The sequence below is a fragment of the Polypterus senegalus genome, chromosome 16 (assembly GCF_016835505.1).
Source record: "Polypterus senegalus isolate Bchr_013 chromosome 16, ASM1683550v1, whole genome shotgun sequence".
NCBI classification, from domain to species: domain Eukaryota; kingdom Metazoa; phylum Chordata; class Cladistia; order Polypteriformes; family Polypteridae; genus Polypterus; species Polypterus senegalus.
Genome location: NC_053169.1, coordinates 31959231 through 31983411, shown reverse-complemented (window position 1 = coordinate 31983411; position 24181 = coordinate 31959231). Strand labels below are relative to the sequence as shown.

Below are 24181 nucleotides of genomic sequence, written 5' to 3'. Positions count from 1 at the left end.
AACGAGTTTGCTACAAAGAAATGACACCGTCAGTGGCTCAACTGACTAAGGGGGTTGCTTTTCAAAAGCTGAGCGTAGTGCAAACCCGAGTTCAATCTGAATTGAAGACTCATCAAAATTAATGATAAAAAAACTATTAGGAGTTAAATATTTATAACCAATTTGAAGTAAATGATTCTGAGAGATACTGTGGAAAGATCGCATAAGAGATCTGTTCGGGAATCATCCCCACTTAGAATCGCCATCACGATGTCTAATTGCATAAGGCAGCTCACGTACTTACACTAATCCATGTTCTTTTCATTGCCATTTGACGTCCATGAACCCCTCCATTGATAAAGGCGATAACAAAGCCACTGTGGTAGATCAGGTTGAATTTGCTCTGCTGTACCAAACATTCAAAGGTGTCAATCCGGAGCACATCAGAGAGGCTGACAGACACGGCGCAGATCATTCACCAGCACACTGACACACAGACACACACGGGACACTCTAAGGTGAGCAGTGCATGCTCGCTTGCTCGCTCTCGGTCCACGGTGGAATTTGCTGTTAAATGAAAAAAAAGAAAAACAGACCCTTTTGGATGACAATTCACAGTGGGTGGACGTGGGACCCAAACCCACGCAAACCTTATTATGGAGCCGCAATGCTACCACTGCACTACTATTGTTTTTAACAGAGTAGATGTATATAATGTATGTTTTTTATGTATGTATGTATGTATGTAATGAAGAAGAAAACAATTATATATACTGTAGATGTCAGCATTTGTATGATGTATAATTTATAGTTTTATTTTTTGCCACTAAGTATTATCGGGCACAATCATCTAAAATGTACTGATCATCCACAAACATTCATTTCACCTGGGAATTCTGTCGAGTTTTTGAACTCTATTGATGCCATATGTACTTCAAATGGGAGTTCGATGAATAATGATTCGAAGCACTAAGCAGACATGCGCACTGGGTTAACAAAGGCTCTGAAGCCTCGAGCAGACATGTGTTGTACTGAGATTGCATCATGACAGGGCTTTGAAGCCTTGAGCAGACATGCGCACTGGTTACTGAATCTTTTGTGAAGGCTCAGCACACTCAAAGGCATTGACCTCTACATTTTGAGAGTCTATCTGACACTTAACTCTCTAGTAATATTTTGTAATTCGTATTGAGATTACACACTTCAGTTGATATAGTTAAGTGACGGCCTGAAACTACAATTCAGGTAGTTGCTGAGAATTAATTATTGTTCTTGTGGATTGCTGTGATTTCCTTTGTCTGATACAATTGTGTCAAAGATATATTCTCATATATCAACTTTATATAAATAAAATAATTAAGTAAATCATACAACCTTTTTATGGAACGCTTAATTTTGTTCAAAACCGTACGTCATATAGTATACATCTATAAATATCATTTTTTCGTCTTCATTAGGAGAATACAACAATGATACTCTCGTGTCAATTAAACCAATTTAATGTGCATATGACAAACAACATATTTCTACATCTGCTGCAGTAAGAACAGTAGTAGTTGTTCAGTTGTGCGGAGCTCGTTAATTATCCCGATTAGGTGGCTCCATGGTATATTGCAACTGTCTCTCAGTAAAAACAGAAGGAGTTCGCGTCGTTGATCCTCTTCTTGTGAAAGGTTTTTTTTTTTTTCAATTCCTCCATTTAAAATCGAACTTGAACGGATAGCGAGCGAATTGAGCTATCGAGGGAAGGTTGGGCCGCCAAAGTCGGGCAGGGGGCACACGTCCCTAATTATATTGTGTATGTAAAGAGTTTCACTGTAAAACGTAATAAGCTTCATGTTTGTGTGTTTGGAGACCCTGATGTCGTACTGAATTTGTATTTTAGATAAACATAACATAAACTGCTGTCCAGCATGCCTAAATGTGTCTTTCGTTTTTGATCGCTATACGGCACTTCCAACTTGGGACAATTCGCTATAAACAGTTTCAGGCAATCAGCGCCTTCTAAACATGCAGAATGACAGTGTGAACCTTTACTGTAGCGGCGCAGCATCTTCGTTTCAGTCAGTCATTGTCCTGTTAAACTATTTACTGTTAAGTGCTGCTTGAGCTACCGTTTATAGTACAACAGTTGGCCTACCTAGTTCTGAAATTGATATTGAAATGCACACACAAGTCTCCTAAATTATTTATTGAAATGCCTACATTTACAGTGTCTGTTTTAGGAAGTCATAGTTTTTACTTGTTCCCGTTATTAGGAATTATAATTTCTCAGTGTCACATGTTATTCGTTACTACTCGCAAGTTCCGTAAACTGTAAAAAAAATGTTAAATTTACGGTAAAAATCTTTTAGCTGGGGTCGCCAGGATTTTACCGTAAAAAAGAAGGTAACAATATATTTTGGTCTACAGTACCCTTTAAAAAATAATGTTAAATTTATGGTAAAATACTGGCAGGTGGGTTGCCAAAATTTTACTGTAATAAATAAGGAGACAATATTTTTAAGTGTACAGTATAATTTTGTAGTAAAATCTATTTGGTCTTTGCAACAAATTCCAGCAGAAGGGAATGTTTAACCATAACCAGAAATTCATGTCATATAATAAATATGATAATAAACAATATGTATTGGTGGGGTCAAACCCTAATACACAGCTTGTATCAGTCAAGTAACAACAAACAATAGCAAGCATGTACCTTTTAATTATACATACTCAAAACAATTCAATGTTTAAGTAAGTTACAACACGTTGTCTGTTGGGGAAGTAAAGTTTTCTTTTGTGGTGTATGGTGTCCTACTTATCGAATACAACCCACCATAAATTAGCTTCCACAACCTAAAAAACCTTCAGCACGTGGAGAAAAATAAGTCTGCTAACTTAGGTTAAGTTTTTTTTTCCCAGCGATTCAAAGGTATGCCGTTCACCAGGAACAATATTGTAAAAAGGGGCGTGTCCTTATGCAAATATCGTAGCCGGTTTTACTGAAACAGTGATTTACCGTTTTACATTTTACGGTTGTTTACCTTCGTTATTTAACAGTTTTACACTGTAAAATTAACAGATTTTTTTCAGTATAACTGTAATGCATCAATAAACGGTATTTAGAATATTTTGAAGGTAGAAAAATATTGATTTTACAGAACTTGGCTGTAAAAAATAATGAAATTTATTGTTTAAGATATACAGGTAATTTTCAGTAGAACATAAGGTAACTTTTCTTTTTTTCAGAAAAGGTCTTTTACTTTCACCATTTACAGTATTTGTACCGTTAAATTTACTGACATTTTTACAGTGTATCATTTAGTTTCTCTTTTATATTCTGTACAAGCAAACTTTTTAAAAGGAGCGTTAATTGAACTGACTATAGCAGACTTGTCATCTTCTTAAAATGACTTTATTGATTTGATATTGACAATTAATCATAAGGTCAAAAACCAAGGAGGATATGAGTTTGCATGGACTGTGCTGTTTCTTTGTTTTCGTGACATCGCGTCAGTAGAGAGTGCGTCACGTTAACAATGCATTCTGTCCTAACTGACAGCGCACACGCTTTTTTATATTTTCTAAAGGCCAATGTGTCTCAGTTGGCTTATTAATATATTTTGACAGTGTATTTTAGTGAGAATGATTATAAATATATTACCCATGTTCATTTCTCATATATAACGTTTGGTGAGAATAAATAAAAAGTAACAACACATATAATAGTTATGTTGCATTGTTTATGATTAAAAAAATTCATCGTTTATCTAAAAAGTTCTACTTATACAGTCAATTTATTCCATTTCTGAAGGTGTGCACTGTCAGTATTCTCCATTGCATTTGTCCCCAGTGTAACGTGTGCCAGTGCAACTGAGGGTGGCAGACGAGCGGGTGACAAGGCACATCCTCGCCCTGATGCCCCTTGTCATGAATATTCCCATCTTGTGCTTTTTCTCGTTCCTGCCAATTTATATTATTATTGGACACGTATGTAGAGGAAATGTGTGTCTTATTTTATGTCTATGAAAGGAAGGACGGTAAAGCCTTGAATGAAACTGAGTGTTGATGCTTTGGGTAACAAGACAGGTTTAAGGATCAGGGAACGTTAAATGTGACAGTGACTGCGGGGGATTGTGGAACTGGAAGATGTTTTAAGAATACAGAAACGACAAAAGCTTAGTCTTTCAAGAATTCTATTTACATCGAATGGGCAGCGCAGTGGTAGCGCTGCTGCCTCGCAGTTAGGAGACCCGGGTTCACTTCCCGGGTCCTCCCTGCGTGGAGTTTGCATGTTCTCCCCGTGTGTGCGTGGGTTTCCCCCGGGCGCTCCGGTTTCTTCCCACAATCCAAAGACATGCAGGTTAGGTGGATTGGCGATTCGAAATTGGTAGTAGTGTGTGCTTGGTGTGTTTGTGTGTGTCCTGCGGTGGGTTGGCATCCTGCTCAGGATTGGTTCCTGTGTTGGCTGGGATTGGCTCCAGCAGACCCCCGTGACCCTGTATTCGGATTCAGCGGGTTAGTAAATGGATGGATGGATATTTACATCAATGATTTACTCTGTTGTGCTGCAGTTCGGAAGATTACTTATTTACCCCCTTTGATAAGATGCATTCAGAAGGAAAGGATGTTGCTGACAAAGTCAGGTGATTTTTTGAAAGTTTGGCTCCAGATGTGCTTATCCAGCTGCACCTTTTTGTCAGTACTTGAGAGATCTTTATGTTCACCTCTGGATGAATTCACAAAGTTTCTTTACAACTTTTTTGTCTCATTACCGCAGAAATCCCGAGGCTTTCCTTAAATTGCAGAAGACACTGTTGATGGCGCTGAAAGACAGTTGTGATTAGTTATGCAGCACACGCTTTTACTCACATTGCTTTTTAGAAATCAATAATACAAATCAGCTACAGATCTGGGAATCACTGAATAGTAAAATCGTTTAATGAGGAGTGTCTTGCGCATATACTGGTGTAATGACCAGGTCGGCTTTAGTGAAGCGTTTCTTAGCCACTCTGATATGATCGATATGGGGTAGAATAGATTCTGGATTGTTATAATACGTGCTACCTTACGCAAACTATGCTCATCAATTTGTTACAGGTACTGGGTAGACACGATTCCACACCAAGGAAAAAAGGTGCCCCATTGTAAATCGTTCATAATGTCTCCAAAATGTATTTGTTAACTTACATACAAGTACTACATAACTGTTTTATACAAACTCCTTATTTCAACATATGCGAGCCCCAAGGATTTGAACTCGCGTTAGCGCATCTTACCGCTTTAGCGGGTATAACTGTAGTTTAGCAAAGGAGTGAGTGATGAAATCCTCCAATGACTGCGCGGATATTAATGACGTCATTACGCAAGCCGGCCTCAAAATCACGTGACGGGCGCTTTTAAAATAAGCCTCGAAGACGCTTCGAACTTCAGTGCTTCTTCGAAAGCTCGACGTAGTGTGGAAGTCTTGTTATAGAGTGGCCCACCACTAATTGTTGATTGCTGTAGCATAATGCACAAAATGGCTTCGACTGCTGCTGGAAAACAGCGAATAGGGAAGGCTGCTAAGGTAAACATGTTAATAGTATTTAATAATTAAAAAATAGCTGGCAATGTGGCCTGTTTTGTGTTGTTTTATTAAGATGTACAAAATACCTATATATTTTACAGGCTTAATAAGTATTAGGGCCACGGAGAAAAAAAATGCGGACACAGTGAAGGAAAAAAACCAAAAACTAAACGTCGACATGTCTACTTTATTCTCGACGTACCAAACCCTCAGTTCCTATCCTTCCTTTTTCTTTCTCCACATAACCAAACATACTGATAAAGGTAAATGTTGAGAATAAAGTCAACATGTCAACTTTATTCTCGACAGTTTTTTTTTTTTTTTTCCCCATGTCCGTATTTTTTTTTTCTTCAACGTGGCCCTAATGCGCATCTGTAGGGCTATACCACAAATAGCATTATAAATGCAAGTTGCAGTTTTATTATTTATGTATATAGCTTAGCTTGAAGCAAAGTCCATATTAATGCAATTTGCCTAAATGATGGTTCAGTTGGTAAAGATGTCATCACCAAGTTGCACTTGTTTTTATTTGGTGAATAATGTGTAATGCACCTGGGCTTGAAGTCTTGAAATAATAGTATTATTACTGGAAGTTGCACTACTTTATTATTTATTAGTTTAAATATTATGCAGTTTAATGATGGTAAAGGTGTTTAAAAAGTCACTAACGTGTCAATGGACAGAGATTGTTAACATTAACAAAGTGTAGTTGGTCTGCAAAAAATATTTACTATTTATTCCTGTTCAGTGCAATACAATTTTTGACAAACACCTTTGGATATTTTTCTACAGTAATCCCTCGCTATATCGCGCTTCGACTTTCGCGGCTTCACTCTATTGCGGATTTTATATGTAAGCGTATCTAAATATATAACACGGATTTTTCGCTGCTTCGCGGGTTTCTGCGGACAATTTACTTCTGGTACATGCTTCCTCAGTTTGCCCAGTTGATTTCATACTTCGGGACGCTATTGGCGGATGGCTGAGAAGCTACCCATTCAAAGCACGCAGTTAAGTTCCTGTGTGCTGATTGGCTCAGCGACGGAGTGCCGAATTCGTTTCCAATCATGATTACAATCAAGTGAATTAAATTTGTAAATGATATGCAATTAATTTCTGTGTATTTGATAAAGCGTCCGTCATGGATGTGAATCTAAAACGGAGACCACACCGAAACAGTAGCACTGCTAATCATAAATTACAAATCTGAGCAAAAACGTGTACACATGGTCTGAGGTTGTTGTGAAAATGTGCGTGGCATTACACCAAGTTTAGATTTTATACATCTCGAAGCGAGTATGAAAATGGGTGTTCTCAACATTTTTGTTAGTACGCACTGTACTAACACCAGGAGTCTGCATGTGAAGTATCCGCTGTTAATGTTGCCATTGATGGCAAAAGATTTATGTCCCCTCTACCAGCAATCCACCATTCAGACCATACTGGTTGCTAGAGCCCACCCTCTATGCTTTGATGGCCGAAAATAAGTTTTAATTTCATTTTATTTCATGTTATGCACTTTGTCACTGAAATAAATTAAATAAATAAGCAACTAAAATATTTAATGAATCATTTAATATTCTATGCTCAAATATTATTGTATTTGTCATATTTCACAATACATTTATTGGCATATTAATTTAATATTGTCAGAAATATTCCTCCATAGGTCTTGAGTTATGATGAACTTGAATTCAAGCCATTATTCAGATGCCATCGAGCACATAAAACTCAAGTTGCTAATTTCAACTGAAATTCAATACATTTTCATCTACTTTTTTTATACTTATGAGCAAAGAAAAGTAGTTTTGATGAGGATTAGTAAGTAGAAGCTGTCATTAACACTAACCTTGCAGTATTTATACCTTGTCATCATTTTCAGTCATTTTGTGATTTCATGCATACATGTTACCAAATGTAAGCTGTGGCTCGCATTCTGCACAGTAAGCTCCTTCACAGGTAAGCGGCTTTATCTGGCTGCATCATTTTCACCTTTTCAACTCCATTGTATCAATATCAAAAACTGTAGCTATATACCCTTGGTCCAGTTTAGTTTAAATTTAAATTTATTTGTGCTTTATGATTTAAATAATGAAATTAAGCTATACGTTTGAAAAGTTTTCCTGCAAGATAAATAATAAAACATTATGAATTAAATCTGGAAGCTCCTTCTTGCCAGACTCGGTACAAGGAGGCTGCACACAGCTGAATAGACTAAGCTGTGAATAGCCAATCTTCCTCTAACCACTGCATTGATTCTTGTCAAGTTTTTGTCCCCAGCACAATACTTAGACCAGAGGTGTTTCTGAACTACTCTTTTCTGATTTACAGTATGTGAAAACCGCTGCATCATTTTATGCTGTGATTTTTTTTATATTAATTCCAAAGCTCTTACAGGACAGTTATTTATTGCTATTAAACGATAGAAAATCATGACTATTCTTCTTTTGAAGAGTGCTCATAGCTGTCAAAACCTGTTTTAACAATTACTCAGTTTTATACTTCCCTAGTCTGCAGATGTTATGATTCAACTGACCAAATGACATGAGAAATGGGTGTGCAAAAAAAACAAAAATTGAAACTGACTGACTTTGTTAACAAAAAAGCAAACAATCGGTACATTTCATATATGTAATCTGTTACATAATTTATATTCGTGCAAAGTCTTTTTTAACACTAGAAGCACCATAACTGACTCCAGTTGAAACTGTTTTTAAATCCTTAATTATTTCATCAGTATGCTCGTCACTCTCCTGTCCTTCCTTGACTTTTCCTGCATTGCAGCATTTCAAATGTTTGTTGTTACAACTCTGAAATCCTATTTAGCAAATACGAGAGACATTTAAAAAGTTTCTGCACTTTATTTTTTAACTCTGTTTTATTAAGGATTTCAAAAACAAATTTACATTACTTTTCTACATAGTCACCTTTGTTTGTGATGCAATTTTCCTAGCGTTGTACAAAGTTTTTAATGGAAAATTGCTAATCCTCCCATCCTCACCGCTGCAAATGAAAATATATAAAAGTGTGGAAATTTTTTTACATGTCCCTCGTATAATTGATATTTTTGTTCTTTCCCCCACATAAGACTTGCCCTGTGATCCCCCTACAAGCAATGTTCTCGAACGTTCGTACTTGAGTCTGTAACCTCAACTGCATTTGCATATTCATTTTACCCCCAACAGATCCTTTCCTGCCACAGTTATTAAAATTACAGAACATTGTTTCACAGATTTGAATTGCTGTCTGTCTTCAGCGGACAACTATATAATAATGACAATCACAAAAATCTTACACTTCTAATCACACACATTGTTTTCTTACTTGTGATGAAGAAAAAAAAACACATCTGAAAACTGACAGCACTCCAGTTCCTTCAGTTAGGTAAAGAAATGACTAAGCTCGCATTGCACTATTATTGTAATGTAAATGGTCAGCGCATATTTGGAATATGGAAGGGAGACCATGCAAAGTTGCACATAGTGGATGAAGCAAGTGAGCTGTGAGTAAAGAGTGCAGCAGTGGATGGCAGCTTACTCACAAAGATTTTACTGATATGGTAGACCTGACAGTTAATGCAAATACAAGAATAAATGAATGACATTCTTTGTAAAAATGGAAGGACTGATGTAATTTGGTACTTCATTATAATGAGATACCTATTAAGAGAAAAAAATGATTTGAGTACAGTTTTATTGAAATTCTGGCGCATGTGTTGAATTATATACATACACAATCATACATTGAATCGAATACATTTACCAACCTTAAATTTCATTTGCTATAAATCTACCCAAGCCTGTATCTTGTCTAAGTCCCTCTGTAATGATTCAACAGATTCCAGATTATCTGCCAGATAATCTGTCCACCTATCTTGGTATCATCTGCAGACTTAACTATCGTATATCCATTGGAGATCTTATCCACAAGTATGTCGGGAGTCGATTTTAACATATAATTTGTGGTATTTTTATAATGTTGGTCATATAAGTCGAATGTGGAAAACTCACACTATTGGTAAGAGATTGATATGCTAATGCCCACCTGAGAGAGTAACCAAAGAGCACACTGCCTTTTTTTTTTCTATTTGGGTGTGGCAATGTACTGTATCAGCTCTTGCTCCTAGCCCCTCTCTCTCTCTCTCATGCCCACATGATCACACAGTAATGCCCAAACTATTCCGAAGCAATGTTTGCACCAATTTGCATTTTTTGTATCTAATCATACACCTTTATCATAAGAGTATCTCTTATCTACAATGGAGCATTTGATAAGAAAAAAAATATGAAGCTGGTTTTAAATTAAGTTGCTGAAGTGGCGAAGGAAATTGGTAGCTGCACTGCTGCAACAAACTTCGATGCGCCTGAGAAACTGATGCGAGATTGGAGGAGGCAAGAAGGTGTTAGTTTTTTTTTTTTTTTTTGTTTTTTAAGTGTTGTATTTTTGAACGGGCACATAAGTTGGAGTCTGATATTATGATCGATTTTTCGGGTTTCAAGACCTGACTTAAATGTGAGCATATACGTTAGCGTGTTACTTCTATTACTGTCCAAATCATTTACATATATTAAATATAGTTGTGGCCCTAGCACTGACCCTTGTAGAACACCACTCTTAACATCGGTCAATTCTGATGAGGTTCCTCGTACCATTACCCTCTGCTCCCTGTGTCTGAGCCAATTTTACACCCATCTACAAACATCACCCTGAATTCCCACTTTGAGTTTGTTACCTTTTAGGTGGCACCTTATCTAATACTTTCTGAAAGTTCAGATAAATATCATAAGCTCCACTTTGCATACACTTTTGTTGCTTCCTTATAGAATTCCAGCATGTTAGTAAAACATGACCTCCCTCTTCTGCACCCATGCTGACTATTCAGTAAAACTCCTGTTCTTGCGACGTGTTGCTCAATCTTATACTTAATTTCTTCCATTCATTTTCCTGGGATGCATGTTAAACTTAATGACCTGTAATTGCTTAGATCTGCCTGATCACCCTTTTTATTCAGCTGGTTAGTATTTGCCATTTTCCAGTACTTCGAAATTTCCCCCAGTGCATGGTGATTTCCTTAAATTATGCATCAAGGGTTTTAGTGATGCACTGATATGGGAATTCTAGGTGATACCGATAACCAATGTTTTTGTCCATCTTTGCCAATACCGATAATTGATGGCTGATTTTTTTTATTTCTTTACTTCAGGATTGAATGTTTTTAGTTATGATACAGCCTATCTCTATAGAAAAAAAAAATACTCCTGGTCATATACAAAAATATGTCTAACATACACATTTTAGGTAACTTAAGCACATCAAGCCACCATTCCATTACAGAACATGACATTAGCTATATTAACAAAAAAATGAATGCATATTTTTGTGCCATAATCAGACATATTTTAAAGTGTAACTAAAATAAAATGTACTATGAAGCCAGTTACCTTGGTCCTAAGTTCGCTTCTTTTAAAAGCACAAATTGTAGGTTTTTCTTAACAAAAAGAAGCATTTTTGCCTTTTCACCAGCAAGTGTTTCTCTTTTCACCTGGTATATTTAACACAGCTGAAACCGGGCGTTCGCTGTCTACACTGATACAAGGTGCCAATAGGTACTTGATCAATGCCTTGGCCAAGGTTGGGAAACGGGCTACATTGCTTTTCCAATACTGGAGGGTGCAGTTATTTCTGGTGATAGGGGGCCTGCTGTGACAGTTATTCAGCTTGTAATAATAATTTTGTGAAATTTTGGATCATTGTCCCAGGGCTTGATTGACACTCAAAAGGGCAAATGACCCCTTAGTAATTTTGTTAAACCAGTTTTAAGTGAGAGGCAGAAACCAGATCTTTTTGTAAACAAGTGCAAAAAATGTTTCAAAGTTTGTGTAAAATTGGCCAGCTGATAAATTTTAACATGTCAATAAATAAAGGTTCCGATCAGTTCCAAAGAAATAAAATGAGTAAAGTTCAGGTAAGAATAAAAATCACAAATTAATAAAATTCTTTCCTTAAAATGAACCTCTCTCTTTAAAATGAACTAATCCACTCCAGGAGAGTAAAATCACCTTTACCACTGCTGTTTTGACCAACGGGCTTCTATTGCCTAGTCCCCATCCACTCTATTGCTCCTGGTCTTCAATGTCCATTAAAAGAAAACTAGCCGAAGCCCCCTGTACCATATGGCGGTACAAGAATAGGAATGGGAAAACGGTGAAAAAGGAATTCAGAAATCAAGAAGAAATAAATACTTCTTGAGAGATGCAGGTGTGAATAGGTGTTTTGGTGGTGATACCAGATAATGAGTCGAAAAATCTAACCCTAGAAAAAGCCAAGTACAACTGACCAAGGCTGAAGACTGGTTGTTAGAATTATTGTGAAGAGTAAACAGCATGTGGGTATGAGGAAGGCCGCACTTCTGAAATTCGATTACGTAAATATAATCAATACCAACCTGAAAAAGATAATTCCTGCAGTTTAATCCAAAAGACTCGTACTACAATATCATATCTGTGCTCCAGTCTTTGGGTATCAGACAGTGCATGTAGAATTTGAGGCCAAGCAGGATTACATGTGAAAGTGATAGATAAATGAGGCTGTCCGAATTTACGTACTATGGCCATGGCGTCCTGATAGTTTTGTTGCATGTATCTTGGACTTCCTGGAAATATATGGACGGTAATATGATCATTTTGCCTACACGTACGTTATTTTCAGCATTTGCTTGCAGTGCATCTGACAGCCCTTTGTATTGTTCCACACGCAAATCTTGTTGTTGTAATCTGAGATGGTTGAGACGAGTGCCCTTTTAACATGCGCATATACGACGTACTGTTGGAATAGTTTACCGCTTGAGTGCAAAATACTAAACATATTCCTCATTGCTAATCTGTGCGTGTAAAATTGCCATTGAGTAAGCCTTCTTTGCTTGGCGGTTCTTTTATCGGGAACATATTGTAAATTTTTGTGCCTGCCAAAGTCTCCGTAAGGGAATAAAAGTGGGTAAACCATAGGATCGCAGTTCCTATTGAGTGTGGAAATCTATTTACAGGAGTTGCCTATGGGACAGATGCAAATGTCCCTTTTGGCAGGCGGTTCGCCATCTTCTCCGACAAATCGCTGCAGCATTGGTGTGACATGGCGGGGCATTGTATCGTCGTCAATCCTTGTCTAGGGTTTTCCTCCAAGCATTCGTACAGATGCTGTTGGATTGGACTGAGCAATTTCTTGCATGTGTTCTGAGCATGGAGTCTAGCTGGAGAAGTAAATTTTCACTGCATGTAGCTCTTATCTTGCGTGCGTCTTGCTTGCCCTTAGTTAGGGTTGGCGGGCGTGGCTCTGTCTTGCTTGCGCTCAGTCTTGCGTGCCTTTAGTGAATTATGTATATTGATTCTTCCTTGCCCAGTTTTGTCAGAACGAGCCATTCCTTCACCTTGCAAAACCCAGTCTTCACATTTGAACATCCTGGATCCTTCACAACTACTCGCCTACTCTTACCCTTGTTGCTGCGCTTAAAAAGCATTACCATCTTCATTACCTCTACCAGCCACACCTGCTTCTGACCTTCTGCTGCGGTGATTATTCATTTGCTGTTAGGGACATCGTTTCTCCAGTGCAGCGTGTACCTCTTTAAATTAACTAATAACAAAGTTGAAAATAAAAATCCTGTCACTGTACCCATGGCATGCCTTGCCAAAATGTAAGTAAGGCTGTAATTTTATAAACTATTTACTCTGTACAGGAATATACACTTTTTTTTTTTTCCTTCTGGTTGACTGAAGTGTTTTGCATTTAGCAGTTAAACACTGAATTGATTTTATCCTGAATTGGAGAGTAGTACTTGCGTTACTGCATCCTTTCAGATTATTTTCACGCCTGGTAGAACAAACAGTGTAAAATTGGAGGATGAGCACACAATAAAACAAAAAACATGTAAAGATGTAAAGTATCACTTCTAAAAATACTTTCTTCTTTATGGATGTTGTATTTGCCCAGCTGATTCAAATGTGCAATTTTGCTTTTCACTGATAAACACTGAAGCAGTTTTTTGCCCTGTGGCTGAACAGCTCTGGAGGGTTTTTTTGATTGAAAATGTATGCTAATAAGTATTTGTAAAAATATATATTTCTATTTGCATTTTTGGCTGAAGTTTTTATCTGAGGTAATTTACAACATTTATGATACAATTGGTTACTTTTCTTTTTGGTTGTCCATTTGAAGCACAGGCAGGTCAAATGTTAACCACCATACCATGCTGGCTATATGTATAAGCTGTGTGTCAATGATTTGTTTTAACATTGACTTGATTCATAAGTTCACTGTCTGTACCTTTTGGGAGTAAGAGGCCATTAATAAGAGCAAATGGATCTAGAAGCCACTTGCCATTGCCTCTATGGTTATAGTGCTGAAGAAGTGCATGGCGTTTCAATTGTTAATGTCCTCTAACTTTTATTTTGGCATTAGCATGTTTTTGAAAAGTGACAATCAAAATTTGTTATCATTTAAATACATTTTAACTCCAATTAATCTTAGTTGTCAAAATTGGTAGAATAAATTTAAAACTTCTGTCTTCTGTGCCAATAGAAGCTTTCTGTGTAAATCAATCATTTTGTTAGGTTCTAACACCTTATTTCGGACTGTGGGAGAGCTTGCTGGCATGTTGCTCTGTGAAGTCATGCTGCCTGTGCTGCTCTGCTCCTATTCCTTCTCTCCTGTTGTCAAGATTCTCTTCCTCACTGTTCTCCACTTCAGCATTTTCTACCCCCACTGAAAAACTGTAGGTAGATGTGTGTCTGGGGCAGAGGGACCCTTGTGGTCAGAATTAGTCTGGCCTTGCTTTGCAGAGAATGTCCATTGAGATGCCATATCTGCAATGTGTTTTTCAATTGGCACTGTTGATGATGATGTAAAATGTTTTGTATGTGCTTGTTGTGAAGTGGTGGGAAAATTAGACTGTTGTATCATTGCGCATGCTGAGATTTTTTTGGGAGTGGTATATCCATCCATAAGTGACGAAGTCTGGTCTTGCAGTATATGAAGGAAAATTGCCATCAAAGTGGAGGAGAGGGAGTTAAAGCATCCTACAGTAGCGTGTGGGGGTCTGGCATGGCTGCCCTACTTCAGTGTACTCTGTATCTCAGTACAATTACTATTGGACAACAGGTCAGAGAAGGAAAAGTGTTCTGAACCATCATGAATAATCAGTTTTAAGATGCTCAATCTATTTTCTTTAACAGATGTATATGTAAATGTAAGCATTTTATTCTCTGAACTCCCATTTTCTCATTATCTGTTTTCCGCTGATCTTTTTAAATATGGAGACCAATCACAATAAAATATATAACAGATCTATCCAATTGATTGCTAACTGTTATGTAACACTTTAAAAGCTTTCAGTACATTTATCTATTTCCTTATGTTCTGTACACTCGATAGGATATCTGACAATTCAAGTTCCAAAAAAGTTTTGAAATAAAAGTATCATTTATTAGTAATTAAGTTTGATTAAAACACATTAGTAATATTCATTATTTGTAAATGTGGTATGGATTTTAATTTGAGTTAAATAGTATTATCATACATTACATTAGTACATAGTTCCAATACCAGTTCTGTAGTACCACAGAGCCTTTTATGGAGATCCTGGGTTACTACAAGTATAGCTACTAAGTTGCTTAAATGATAGGAGGACAAGGTTTACATTAGTCCACTATTTGTGATTTGATTAAAGGGACTTCAACTGCTGTGTGTTTTTAATCTTAAATTATTAATGTTAAGTACAGTACTTGGGGAAATCCATAATTTTGATTGTGTAATAATAATTCCTTGTGCATATGAGTTGCATCCAGCAAATTACAAATATTACATTTATTTGGGCAGCACCCATGATTGTTGAAAACTAGTACTAACAATCTTCATTGTTGTCGAGAGTAAACAACTTTTAAAGGTCACAGTAATACTATGGTGTTGTACCGTATTAGCCACTTTTGCCTGAAGGAGCTAGAGTTGCCTCGAAAGCTTGCATATTGTAATCTTTTTCAGTTAGCCTATAAAAGGTGTCATTGTACTTGACTTATCACAGTAAAGAGTATTAGATAAGCACATTTTTAGAGTTTCAAATGAATTTGAGTTTGTGGCATATTTGTTTTCTGTTATTTTTCATTTAGTGTTGTGCTCTGCCAATGTCCTTTTTGTAAAAAAGTCATTTTATTTTGGTATGTCATTAAATATTTGTCGTTTTTGATCTAAAGGAAGAATAAATATCTGTATGAGACATCTGTGATCTATTAATAGACATATTTATGGCATGTATTTGTTTCTTGTTGGTTTCCATAAAATAATACTGCAGTTGATTTTTGTTTCAGGTGATAAACAAAGCAGCTTCAGAAGTTCAAATAACGGCAGAGCAGCTTCTGAGGGAGGCTAAACACAGAGACCTTGAGCTACTGCCTCCTCCCCAAAAGCGGCAGGAAACTCAAGAAGAATTGAACAGTTACAATAGGAGAAAAAGAAAAGTAAGCTCAAGCTTTATTACTGCCACTGAATAGAATTGTGATGTCATATAATAATTTTTCAGTGTTCCAGTTGTTAGTTTGTAATCAGTTGTCTTTACTACTATTGGAGTATGTACTCAAAGTACTGGCTATTAATTTCTTTTTTTAGACTCTTAGGTACTTTTACCTATGATGATTATCAGGGCTGTGGAGTCAGTACACAAAACCTTCAACTCTGACTCCTCAATTAATGCTACCTCTGACTCCTTTATTTGTAATTTAAGCCAAATATACAGTACCAGTCAAAAGTTTGGAATCACTCAGAAATTTGTGTTTTTGATTAGAAATTGATACCTTTTTATCAAGAAACCACTAAATTGATTTAAAGATATAGCCAATTATTTTTAATCAATTCACATTAGTTTTATATACTTTGAGACAGTTCTGTATTGGTAGCTGAAAGAAAATTAAGTTGTTCCTGCAGCAACATAGTACTCACATATGGTAGTAAAAATGTGTAAACAATTGCATTCATGGAAGACACAACTGTACAATAATAGTATGAAAATATCAAGTAATATTGTCCCTTTGCAAGTAATTCTATCAATCTCTATGGGAGTACACTGGTAGGGCAGTGTGTAAGTAGGTAATTCCCATTATGGAGACAATGGGCATCATCCATAATGGCCTCTTCACACCTTTTTTCTTCTGCTGCCACCAGTAATGTGCTGGGTTTCCCGATCAGGTTAGGCAGGTTTTTGATGTCTGCTGAGGGGCTGCTACTCCCCCAACAGAGAAAACAGTCGTACAAAAACCGTACACTGGCCACTAAGATCTATTAAAATATACCCAGCACGCATAGGAGTCCTCCCATCTATTTCAGATGAGCAGACAGGTTTTATCAAAGGAAGACACTCCTTTTTTTTTAATATTCGCACCCTCTTTAATATATTGTACTCCAAACGTCATAATATTCTCCCTGAAGTGGTCATTTCATTGGATGCTGAAAAGGCATTTGATAGAGTGGAGTGGGAGTACCTCATTGCAGTCCTGAAGAAATTTGGCTTTGGCGATAGATTTATTTCTTGGATTCGTCTCTTGTATACTACCCCCCTTCTGTTTGTACCAATAACATAAAATCTGACTTTTTTCCTCTATTGCGTGGCACACGTCAAGGCTGTCCTCTCTCCCCCTTACTTTTTGCTTTAGCTATAGAGCCACTTTCGATAGCTCTCAGGACTTCCTCTTTGTTCCAAGGCGTGACTCGTGGAAATATAGAACACAGGGTGGCCTTGTATGCAGATTTACTTCTGTATCTCAAAAACCCGACTAATTCCCTAGCACATGTTATGGAAATACTAAAAGATTTTGGTTTCTTCTCTGGATATAGACTTAACATTCAAAAGAGTGAATGCTTGCCTATAAACAAAGCTGCGCAGCGGCTCAGACAGACTGACCTTCCCTTTCACCTGAGTTATACTGGTTTCAAGTATCTGGGAGTGAATGTGACTAGCTCACCTAAGGCTCTACGGGCTGCTAATTTCACTCCTCTACTGTCTCATGTAAGGTCAGCTTTTCAAAGATGGGCTAATTTGCCGGTATCTCTATTGGGCAGGGTTAATGTAGTTAAAATGAATGTTTTACCCAAATTTTTATACCTTTTCCAGTGCATTCCTTTGTTCTTACCCAAATCTTTTTTTTAAATCTATTGATCAAATGATCTCCTCATTCATATGGAGAGGTAAGTCTCCCAAAATTCGCAAACCATTATTACAAAAGTGCCGACTCAGTGGAGGTCTGTCTTTACCCAATTTGATGTTTTATTATTGGGCAGCTAACATCCAAAAATACATTTATTGGCTAAAAGATCCTCAGGCATTTTGGTGTCAGCTAGAAGCTCAATCATGTTTTTCAACCTCTCTCCCCACTTTATTATTTTCATCCCTCCCTGTATCCCTTACTCAATATACAGATAACCCTGTTGTACTTCACTCTCTTAAGATATGGCATCAATTTCAATGCCACTTCAAATCTGTTTCTGCTTCAGCTTTGGCCCCACTATGTAGTAATCACCTTTTTCCCCCTTCCCTTTTAGACTCTGCATTTTAATTTATGGGATAAAAAGGGCATTACATGTTTTTCCGATCTTTATAAGGATAATCTCTTTCTTAACTTTATGGATATGTCGTCCCTATATGGTTTGCCTTCATTTCATTTATTTCGTTATTTTCAAGTTAGACACTGTGCTTCCACTATTTTTTCTGAGTTTCCCATTCGCCCACCTAAACAGTCTTGGGAAGACTTATTCGAACTTTCTTCACATAAGAAATCTCTTACCTCGCAAATATATAATACTGTTCTTTCAATGGACAGTTGCTCTGACAGTAAAACTATTTCAAATTGGGAAGAGGAGTTGGGTCTGGACTTCAGAGAGGGCTACAGGGATAGTGTAGTTAAGGGGATTCGTACTTCCTCATCTTGTGCAAGGCTTTCTCTTATTCAGTTTAAAGTAGTACACAGGCTACATTGGTCAAAGTCTAAACTATCTAAAATTTATCCCAATGTTCCTGACCTATGTGACCGATGCAACTCCTCTCCCTGCAATTTAAGCCACATGTTTTTTCTTTGCCCCAAAATCCAGTTATACTGGACCTCCTATTTTGACATTATTTCTCATGTTTTTGGAATCCGACTGGAACCCTGTCCTTTGATTGCTATATTTGGGGTTCCTGGAGATCATGATACGTCTTTTAATAGTACACAATTGAATGCAATCGCTTTCACTTGACTGTTAACACGACGTAGAATATTATTGTCCTGGAAGGCTCCGCATCCCCCGACCATGGCCCGCTGGCTGAAGGATCTTATGTTCTTTTTAAAACTTGAAAAAATCAAGTTTAGTCTGAGAGGGAGGGCTGATGGGTTTTTGAAGGTCTGGCAACCTTTTGTTTCTTATTTTAGATCCTTGGAAACAATTGCACCTGATTGAACTTTATTTATTTATTTCCTATTTTATTATTATTATTATTATATATTTTTTTTAATTGTTATTTATCTTATTTTTTGTAACATCCTGTGTATTAGTTTTTTTTTTTAATTGCTTTCTTGTTGTTTAATTATTTAATGAAACATTATCTATTTTATCAATTTATCTTTTTTGTGGGCCTATGGGTGGGATATGGGGTTTAGGCATTATAGGTTTACTGTTCGTATCTGATAGTCAACACTAAAATGTTTATCGATACCTTTGGCATTTTATGTATTTGAAGAGATGTGTATTTATGTTGCTGTTAAATGGAAAACTGATAAATAAAAGGGAAAAAAAAAATATATATACCCAGCAGCGAATCATATACAGTGCAAAAGTTTGGGCAACCTTGTTAATAGTCATTATTTTCCTGTATAAATCGTTGGTTGTTATAATTTGTTCAAACAAAATCAGGCAGGTGCATAAATTTGGGCACCGTTGTCATTTTATTGATTCCAAAATGTTTAGAACTAATTTTTGGAACTCAGATTGGCTTGGTAAGCTCAGTGACCCCTGACCTACATACACAGGTGAATCATATAATGAGAGAGTATTTAAGGGGGTCAGTTGTAAGTTTCCCTCCTCCTTTAATTTTTTGTGAAGAGTAGCAACATGGGGGTCACAAAACAACTCTCAAATGACCTGAAGACAAAGGTTGTTCACCATCATGGTTTAGGGGAAGGATACAGAAAGCTGTCCCAGAAATTTAAGCTGTCTGTTTCCACACTTAGGAACATATTGAGGAAATGGAAGACCACAGGCTCAGTTCAAGTTAAGGCTCGAAGTAGCAGACCAAGAAAGATTTCGGATAGACCGAAGCGAATGGTGAGAACAGTCCGAGTCAACCCACAGACCAGCACCAAAGACCTACAACATTTTGCAGCAGATGGAGTCACTGTGCATCGTTCAACCATTCGGCGCACTTTACACAAGGAGATGCTGTATGCGAGAGGAAGCCTTTTCTCCGCCCACAGCACAAACGGAGCCGCTTGAGGTATGCTCAAGCACATTTGGACAAGCCAGCTTCATTTTTAAATAAGGTGCTGTGGACTGATGAAACTAAAATTGAGTTATTTGGGCATAACGAGGGGTGTTCTGCATGGAGGAAAAAGAACACAGCATTCCAAGAAAAACACCTGCTACCTACAGTAAAATTATGGTGGTGGTTCCATCATGCTGTGTGGCCAGTGCAGGGACTGGGAATCTTGTCAAAGTTGAGGGACGCATGGATTCCACTCGGTATCCACAGATTCTGGAGACCAATGTCCAGGAATCGGTGACAAAACTGAAGCTGCGCCGGGGCTGGATCTTTCAACAAGACAACGACCCGAAATGCTGCTCAAAATCCACTAAGGCATTCATGCAGAGGAACAAGTACAATGTTCTGGAATGGCCATCTCAGTCCCCAGACCTGAATATAATTGAAAATCTGTGGTGTGAGTTAGAGAGAGCTGTCCATGCTCGGAAACCATCAAACCTGAATAAACTAGAGATGTTTTGTAAAGAGGAATGGTCCAAAATACCTTCAACCACAATCCAGACTCTCATTGGAACCTACAGGAAGCGTTTAGAGGCTGTAATTTCTGCAAAAGGCGGATCTACTAAATATTGATTTCATTTCTTTTTTGTGGTGCCCAAATTTATGCACCTTCCTGATTTTTGTTTGAACAATTATTGCACACTTTCTGTAAATCCAATAAACTTCATTTCACTTCTCAAATATCACTGTGTGTCTCCTATGATATATTTAACTGACATTTTTTATCGTAACAACCAACGATTTATACAGGAAAATAATGATTATTAACAAGGTTGCCCAAACTTTTGCATCCCACTGTACATTGAAGGATGCAGGTCTGTTTAACTTTGTCCTTTTTACTGTTATGTATCACTGTGTACTTGGAGGCTTGCACCTCCTTCCTCTCCTAACCTGTTATAGTGACTGATACATGGGGCTCACATAAGTGTCCTTGCTCTTGGTTCACAACCATCTTTTGTTTTGAGTTCTGCATGGTTCTCGCTGCACTACTTGACAAAGTTCTCCACCACTTTTCTGTCCTCTCCTCTCATTTTTAATGCAACCAACAGCAGAGGAATCTTTTAAGAATCTATGTAGGTTATATAAACGGTTACTGTATTTAAATTAGTAGTGTAAAGGGAGACAGAACAGTTCCCACAGGTACCCCATTGTTAGTGACTTCCATTTCAACTGTCTTTTTGGTATTTCATGATCTAGCGCACTGTGTGGACATGATCTATTGCATCCAGGCGGCTTTCAAATCATCTTTGTTCACATTTTTAAGAATTGTTTTGAATAATTAACCCTTACATACTTATTACAGAAACTGAATTCGAGTTTAGTGTTAAACTGGGACAATAAAGGATACAAAAATTTATTTATTTATTTATTTTTTTTTTGAAAGGAATTTGAAGATTATATTAGAAAACATCGTCAAGTTGTTCATATTTGGATTAAGTATGCCACTTGGGAAGAAAGGTTAAGAGAAATACAAAGGTTAGTAAAGATTAATTCATTTGGAAGGCTGGTTGTCCTTAGATTAAGTTTTCTGTTTACATTGCAAGTATGTTTACATTCTGAAATGGCTTGCATTGTACATAACAAAATAGTTGTAATTTTAATTACAGTATAGGCAAAATAGATTCAGAAAAATAAGAATTCTTGTTCTATTTGCAGTAAGCTTACCAGTTTTGCTGCTCTCACCTCACACTTACTCATACAGGAACAATTGTGAGCCACCATTTCATTTTATATACATGTCTTTAAAATGTGAGAAGGCACTGGATTTTCTGAAGAAAAAATAGTGGGGAAAACGAACAGATACAGTGAGAATGTATAAAGTCCACAAATGCTTGAGACGGAAATCTAGCTCAGGACTCGAGAGTTATTGTTCAGCATCACTAACCATTATACTAAGGTAGTGCAGTTCTGTACATCCTTTGATTTTTGCATCCACATACTTTCTAAATATATCCATTTTATAGTATGTATATTCTAAGAATACTCCTGCACATTTTGGTAACCTTTTTAAATCACAAAGTATATCTAATGTAATCTAATAATAAATCCTTGCATATTACCAGTGAATTTTAGAATAGCCATTAACATTTTTACTTTTAGTATATTTAGAGTCATAACTTACTGTCCACGTGCCTCATGTATAAACGGTACATATGCCCAAAAATGTTGCATAAGCCCATTTCCATGCTGAAATCGCGATGTATAAAACCTAAACTTGGCGCAAAGCCACGCACATTTTCACGGTAGCTCAAACCCTGGCGTGTGCAAGTTCTCCGCTCAGTTTTGTAAATCGGCGGCACCCAGCATCAAAGCAGTGCTACTGTTCCAGTGTGGTTTCCTTTTCCTTTTTTAGATCCCCATCCTTGACGCGGCTTTATAAATACACTGAAATTAACCACATATTGTTTTAGTTTAATGCATCTGATTGTAATTAACCTGTAACAATATAATGGTCCAGGAAATGCTCAAAGTGTTCTAAATACCATAGCTGCTTTAGCATTACTCTCACTGCACCTTTTTCTTCTTTCAGCTGCTCCTGTTAGGGGTTGCTACAGCTGATCATCTTTTTCCATATTTCTCTCACTGCTCCACTCGCAATATTTATATCACTGTATCTGAGTGGGGAATCGCAGATCTACAGCAGCTGATCGGGAAAATTATCGGGATACATCATCAAGCGCATGTTGTCTCTTGAACTGCTCTCAAACGACAAATGCTTCAGAGCCTTTCCTGTACTGACCTTGCGGTTCAGAAACGGTTTCATCCCAAGAACTATAAACCCATTCAGTCAGTCTATCAAGTGCTCCTTGTAGAACTGTTTGTACTTATTAGTACAATCACCTCACTGTAAACTTGCACTACAGTTATAATATTGCACAACCTGAGCCACTTTATAAACCATGTATTTACATATGATGACTATCAGTTTTAAGATGAAATGCAGCAAAATGTTTATTATACAGATAAGTATAACTTCATTTAAATAAGCTATATTGTCAATAATTAAACATGTGAGGACACGGTGTTGCAGCGCTAGCAAGGAACTGGCGCGCCGTTCACGGATTGTTCCAGCCTTGCACTGTATTCTTGCTGGGGCTGGAGCAACACTAGATGGATAGAATAATTAAACATGTACTACGAAGATATTTCAGTGTTCCTTAAGTTTTGAAGAATCGGAGTTCTAAGCTTACAGATGGCTTAATGTCTATTACAGAGCTGATTGTGTGACCATTGGGTGTTTGGAGAAAGGGCAGGAATTGGAGGTTAGTACGTTTTGAAAGAGACAGTACTGCTACAATAAAGTATTTAATCGAAGGTCGCACTCGGCACACCGTGTTCCCATTTTTAATAACCTGCTTTAACTCCTATCATCATGAAAATGATATCACGTATACATCTCAGTATTTTAATTATTTAGAGAGCTGTAATATTACAAATGTAATGGATTCTCTGTCCTGTCGGAGGAAGAGCAAGCCCAGAAGTACTTAGTGATTCACACACACAGGGCACACAGAAGATCAATTACAAAACGAAACATTTAACATGCTACTTTAGTTACGATGGGATTTGAGAAACTAGTAAATTAAACGATTTTAAGATGAAGTTTATGATGATCTACTTTAATGACACAAACTGTGATTAAAGTAGAAATTTCGAGATTAAAGTTGACATTTCGAGTTTTTCCCCCACTGTGTGCCTTCAGATCAATTTCCTTTTGTTTGTACCATTTTTTTTAAACAAACAAATACTACGTTTTAGAAATTCTATTTTAACCCATGCTTTTGCCATTGTCTTTTCATTAAAGGCTGAGCCAAATGGCTATTTATATATTGATTTGCATATTCAAAGAGGCATGATTCTGGGAGGAGTTGGGGTAGGACAGCAGGTGCGTGCACGTGCGTTACTTTTCACGCTGACCGGGATTTATGTAGCAGAAGAATGTGGAAGTGGGCGAACACATAGATTTATGCATCTGGATTTTTTTTTTTGTTCGTACAAACATTTCTGCTTTTGTGCTTACACCGTGTTATAGTGTGAATTCTACGCACTGCGTTATGCATGAGGCCCCACCTGTTTATACAAATGTGGATAAATTTGCG

At 37.1% G+C, this 24181-nt stretch overlaps 1 protein-coding gene across 2 annotated transcripts in view; it reads left to right on the top strand.

Annotated features, from left to right (window-relative positions):
* Positions 1–5401: 5401 nt before the first annotated feature.
* LOC120516701 (crooked neck-like protein 1) overlaps positions 5402–24181 on the top strand; it is a 48861-nt gene continuing 30081 nt past the window's right edge. For both annotated transcript variants that reach the window (XM_039738570.1, XM_039738572.1), the window contains exons 1-3: positions 5402–5530; positions 15886–16035; positions 21466–21557. In XM_039738570.1, the coding sequence (XP_039594504.1) occupies positions 5474–5530; positions 15886–16035; positions 21466–21557 (299 nt within the window). In that variant the 5' untranslated portion in view covers positions 5402–5473. The remainder of the gene's footprint in view (positions 5531–15885; positions 16036–21465; positions 21558–24181) is intronic.